We start from the raw sequence: 6,000 nt of genomic DNA, 5'->3' as shown, positions 1-6,000 counted from the left end.
GCAGCAGGAGCCTTCCATGGGAGGCTTTGGATGAGAGGAGAATTGAAGCCCAGGCAAGGCACTGACCCAGGACTCTTAGTCACAACCTGGATTCTGATCTAAAGATAAAAGCCAACCATGGTTTGAATTACAGGGCTGTAATCCATCCTGAAGATCTGATGACTTCACAAACCACTGGAACTTGACTCTCATGGTTTGTCAGTTTTACCTCCCTGGATGAAATTATAACCCTGCTGTAAATCACAGCTGCCTGGTGCTTTTTATGTGTGTGTGTGTGTGTATATAGATATATATATAGATATATATAGATATATATATATATATATTTAACATTTTGAGGTAGAAATTTTAACTCTAGTCTTGAAGTACACAAAGAATGGACACAGTTTTGTAGGTCTATCTGGCTAGTAGCCCAGGGATTAATGTCTGAGAAACCATCATGCTTTGTTTGTAAACCCAGCAACTCTAATGGCCCAAACGTGAATTATTATTTTTTAAAAGTCCATTTTTCAAAAGAAAATGGTCATTTTAAAAATGGGATACAATATACCGTTGTAAAAAATTTGCTTGAGCTAGTGATTTAAAAATTGAATTAAATTGAACTGAGTTTTTAAGGAGCTGATTTATTTATTTATTTATGTTTAATTTCCCTCCTCATAGTGTCTGCAGCAAATAGCAGAAATAGGATTCCAAATGAAAATGTGATAACCTCAGTTTATTTTAGCATCCAAGCAAGAATGTTTTGATTTATGAGTACACAATTTACAAATTGTTTGAACACTGCACCATTGTAAATCACCAATATTTAGCTGGGTTTAGTTCCATTCCTTTTCTTTTTTTCTGTAGCAAACAAAGAGATTAAACAGATAATATAACTTTATCAAACATACATATGTATATACACACCCAAAAACCTTTCTTTTTTATCACAATATAGGGCAGGTCAAAGAAGTAAGCATAATATTAAGAAAAATTACTTAATGTTCGTACAGTATTCAAATATAAAAACCACAAATCAGCAGGTTATCACTTTAAATGTTCTGAGGTTTTGGTATTAATATGCATTTGCTATAAAATGTAAATGAAAATGGTTGAAAAGCTATTATTCTTTAGTCTGATATTAATTATCTCTGCTATGTTGAATGCCAGTGGATAAGTGCAGTCCTAATTTAAGTTAGAAGAATTTGGTTATTTTGAATTTTATCCTAGTGGTTTTATATTTTGTAGGAATCTGAAAATAACTTGGGTGTAAGAAAGATGTTACAAAGGCAAAAAATTACTTATTCCCTCAGCTGTCTCTCAGCAATACTGAAGAATACTGCCTTTAACATTACATGTTGAAGGAGAAAAAGACTGAAGAATGCACAAGTAAGGAAGTTGTTTATAACATTGTTAGAAAAATCTCACTCTGACATTAAAGGAGACTTTGCTGAATCACTTGAAATGGATCAATTTGTAATCTACACAATTACAGGAGATGCTCTGCTCTGAAAGCTGTTTTCCAGTCTGTGCCAGAACATGTGAAGCTGTGTAGAACACTTCTGTTGATAAACCTCCAGGCTCCATTTCTCCATAATTGATTTAGTTGTTATTAGTTATGCAGGGAGAGAAGAGATCCTCAAGGCTTCGTAAGACCGTATTCAGTTACTAAAAGCAACCCTTTGTGAATTAACATTAAAACACCAGAACCCCCCACCCCCCATTATTTCTTTAAGTCTTGTTTTCCTGGACACCAGCTGTCACAGAGGAAGTCTCCAGCCTCATCTTCTCTTGCCTCCTTATCCGGCTGGAGCTGCATCAGCATGGCCTGCAGAGTTTCCTTCACCATCTGGATCTCCCTCTGTAGAGACTGTACAAGCTTTATTAAGGAATAAACCTAAAGGTGATTAGCAGCCCCTTTTCTGTCTCCAAGTTATGAAATAAATTGTTGTTCTGCTGTTCACAACAGATGGGCATTGCTATCTAATTGTGGCTTCAAGTTCTTCCAAATTGTTTGGATGAAATATTCATACATATTTCACACTTGCTTTTTATTTATTTATTTTGGATTTCCAGTAACTTTGAAGTCCTCAAGTGGCATTACTTAGCGCTTGTCTTATAAGGGTTAGAAAAGAACTCGGTTGGTTGGAGGGGGTTTTTTTTTTTTGGGGGGGGGGGGGGGGGGGAGGAGGGAGGTATAGATCAATCCAGAGGTTGTCTATTCTGATGCCCACAGGCACTATTGCAGTCAGTCTCCCATTGGAATAACCTGAAATCCCAACACAGTTATTAATGAATATCAAAAGAGCTCCTGCGATTAATGCGGCAACCCCACAGCTCCTGAACAGTAATCCTCACTAGTACAAGACCAAGTACTATCCTTGGATTCACACGCATTGTGCTGGCAGAACTCAGTGGGAGCCACACACTTGCACATGAGGGTAGAATTTGGACTAGTTACCAACTTTCACCGTGTCCTCCCCAGCACTTTATACATAGGAAATGGGTGAATTACCTGAAAATTATCCCTTCTTTGACGGGATAAGTCCACAGATTCTCAGTATGGGTCATTACTAAGGCTAGGATTTTGTCATGGTTATTTTTAGTGAATGTCATGGACAGGTCACAGGCAATAAACAAAAATTCATGGAAGCCATGAGCTGTCTGTGCCTTTTGCTGCTGCGGCTCCATGGTTTTCCCCTGCCACCGTTGTGGCTGGGAGCTGTGAGGTCCCCCCTCTGCCTGCGGAAGCTGCAGAGGGGCCCCCCTCCACCCACGGCAGCTGGGAGCTGCAGGGTGACCATATTTCCCAAAGAGAAAATGGGACACCCCCAGCCACTCGCCTGAGGCGTGTTGCCTCCCACCCCCCCGTGAGGCTGTCGCCCACTGCTGGAACCCTGAGGAGGGCCCCCTCAGGAGTCAGTCACCTTGCCAGGGCCGCGCTGGCTGCCAGCTCCAGAGTCCCGCAGCCCATGCACTGAAGCGGAGCGTGTCATGGAGGTCTCTGGAAGTCTCGTATTATGGGACTTCCATGACCTCCGTGACATAAATGTAGCCTTAGTCATTGCTAGTTTGTAACCACAGGGGGAAGAACTAGCCCCACCTTCCAAAGACTGCCTTAGTTACAAGATGCTTCCAAAGCTAAGCCCTCTGGACTGTGAAACAAAAAAGGAGTTTCTCATCCTGCATCAGCACCTTGCAAAAAAATACTCAACAAGAAACATGAACAACAAGAAAGATTTTAACTTCTGCAGAGAACTTTAACCACAAGTTTGACAGATTTCTCTTAATGGATTTCCAGGGGAGGGCTCTGTCTGTGGACCTATCCCTTTCAAGAAGGGAACATTTTCAGGTAAGCAACCACAAATTCTCCCATTCTCTCTCCAGGCAAGGTCCACAGATCCTCAATACAGGATTTTCTGTGCAGTGACAAAATTCCTTGGGAGGGAACAAAATGTCACTCAGAGAAAGGATTCTCTTACTCTAAGGAATTGCCACACCATGCAGGCCCTACCTGCCTAAAGGTTGCATCAGCTGAAGGCTGAGTATCTGTGTTGTAAAACTTGGTAAATGTATGCAGGAATGACCAGTTCTGCAGTTTTACAGATTGCCTCATAAGGGGCCTGCGCTTTCTCAATCCATGATGCCACCTCCACTCGTACTGAGTGAGCTCTTGTTTTCACTGGAGGATTGAGATCTTGTGCTCCATACACACTGGCATATACACTGTGAGACTGATAATCTATATGCTTTAGCACCTCTTTTCCTTGGATGAAATAAGACCAGGAAGGCTGTTCTTCTTAAGCTCTCAGTTCTTTTCAATTAAGCCTTTAAGGCTTGCTTGCATCCAACAGATACCACAGTTTCTCCTTTGGGTAAGAAGGATGTGGACAAAAGGAAAGCAAAGAAAAATGCTTAATTGTGCTCAATGAAAAATAAAAATTTACTTTTGAAATAAAGGTGGGAGCCATTCACAAAACCACCTTATCTTTGTGGAAGATGCCAAAGGATGGATCAGTTGCTAGAGCTCCCAACTCGGACACCTTTCTGGGCAAGCTGATGGGGATGAAAAAGGTTATTTTGATAGGTAGTGCAATGAAACTGATTTAATAAGTTCGAAGTGCACCTGCATTAAGGCATTGAGCACAATGTTCACATCCCAAGGCAGTGCTCTCTGCACCTTAGGAGGACCCAATAGCTGAACTGTTCTAATGAAGCGACACACATTCTTATGGTGGGAAACATAAAACTTTCTGGATACACTCAAAATTGTCGACAGTGCAGAAATGTGTACTTTTAAGGTATTAGCCTCCAACCTGTCATAAAAACTGCCCTGTAAAAATTCCAGAACATAAGACACTTTGGTTACATGCTGCTGAATATGTCTCTTTCTGTGTGAATTTAGCCAAATCCTTGAATAAGACCTGTTTCTTTACTTTCTCCTTGATGCCAACAGAGTTTTGACAAGACCAGCAGAGTACCCTTTCATTTTAGAAATTTCCTTTCAAATGCCAAGCTGCTAGATTTGACTTGCTTGGATCTTGGTGAAGAACTGGTTCCCGAGATCACAAATCTGGCCTCGGATTCAGGAAAAATGGTAACTCTCACTGACATGTCCACCAGGGCAGGAAGCCAAAGCCTCCTGGGCCAATGCGGAGCCATTAAGATCACTCCCATTTCCTCCTTTCTAATTTTCTGTATTACCCTGGTGGTGGTGGGCACCAGGGGAAAGGCAAAAGGTAATAACCCCTTTGGCCACTAGAGTGTCAGGCATGTATGCCCAGGGCTTCTGGCTCTCTCCTCCTGGCAAAGTATTGGGAAGCCTTCCAGAATTGGAATTTTGAAAATGTTGGTATTCAACTGGAAGGATTTGTTGTGAAGACTCCATTATGCCTAACTGATTTTCCTTCTGCTCAGACAGTCAACATTTTTATTGCTGGTGCCCTTGATGTGCAAGGCATTGATAGACAGCAGATGGACCTTTACTCACTGCATCAATGATGTTGCTTCTTTCTGTAGATCCCTTAACCTCATACTGCCCAAAGGCTTACGTATGCCATTACTGATAGACTGTCCATCGTTATAAGGATATGACTGTTCAGCAATGCTGAGGCCAGTTTTGAAGAGCGTACTTTATTGCCCCCAGGGCTAGAAAATGTGTGCTTTTCTTTTATTTGAAAAAGGACTATGTTCCTTAAGTTACATGCTTCTAGGAGAACACTCCCCATCCTTCCAGACTTGCATCTGCTGTTATGACAGACCTGTCTGGTTCTGCATGTTCATCTCTCCCTGGAACCTCTCCAGGCTCATCCACGAATCCAGGGAATTCAGAACAAGCGACAAAATGGTCACTTTCTGTTATGGAAATATCAGAGAACAGGGAATCAACATCAGGAAGCCCGGGAGAGTCCTCATATGCATACTTGATCAGAACACTATCCCTGTGCAGGACACAATCACCCCTAGAACACTCATTAGAGTGCTGACTAATGCCCTTGGGCATCTCCTCAGGAGGGTAATTGCTGATCTAATCTTGTCCTATCTTTTGGCAGAAACATTTTGTGAGCCTCTGCATCTAGATGAACTAGGCACTGATATGGCTGAAGACCCTTTTCGGAATGTACTATAAATCCATGCTGTTGTAACATCTGGATTGTGGTTCAGGTTACTCAAGTGGACTCCTTCTTGGATGGGGCTCTTACTTAAATGTCAGCCAGGGAAGGGTACATCTGTGTCTCCTACTGTCTGTGAACAGCCACCAAAATGAGGAATTTTGTGAGCACCCGAGGCAAAAATGACAGTCTGAAAAGCAGCACTTTGTATTGAAAATGATTGGTCCCATGAATAAGTTGCAAAACTCCCCTGTGCCCCTTGTGAACTGGCAAATGAAGGTAGGCCTCCCTCAAGTCGACTGATGTAAAGGTAATCATCCTGATCACTCCCACTATTGACTTCAAAGTGTCCATCTTGAACCTGGGCCTCCTTATTAACTTGTTCAGGTGCTTTTAATCCAACACAGCT

At 41.9% G+C, this 6,000-nt stretch overlaps 1 protein-coding gene across 3 annotated transcripts in view; it reads right to left on the bottom strand.

Annotated features, from left to right (window-relative positions):
- Positions 1-694: 694 nt before the first annotated feature.
- The window catches only part of DISC1 (DISC1 scaffold protein), a 369,386-nt gene continuing 364,080 nt past the window's right edge, over positions 695-6,000 (bottom strand). For all 3 annotated transcript variants that reach the window (XM_043543293.1, XM_043543291.1, XM_037895243.2), the window contains one exon: positions 695-1,851. In XM_043543293.1, the coding sequence (XP_043399228.1) occupies positions 1,703-1,851 (149 nt within the window). In that variant the 3' untranslated portion in view covers positions 695-1,702. The remainder of the gene's footprint in view (positions 1,852-6,000) is intronic.

Source organism: Chelonia mydas, chromosome 3, assembly GCF_015237465.2.
Source record: "Chelonia mydas isolate rCheMyd1 chromosome 3, rCheMyd1.pri.v2, whole genome shotgun sequence".
NCBI lineage: Eukaryota > Metazoa > Chordata > Testudines > Cheloniidae > Chelonia > Chelonia mydas.
The sequence above is the reverse complement of the archived record's forward strand: the minus strand, read 5'-3'. Positions and strand labels throughout refer to the sequence as shown.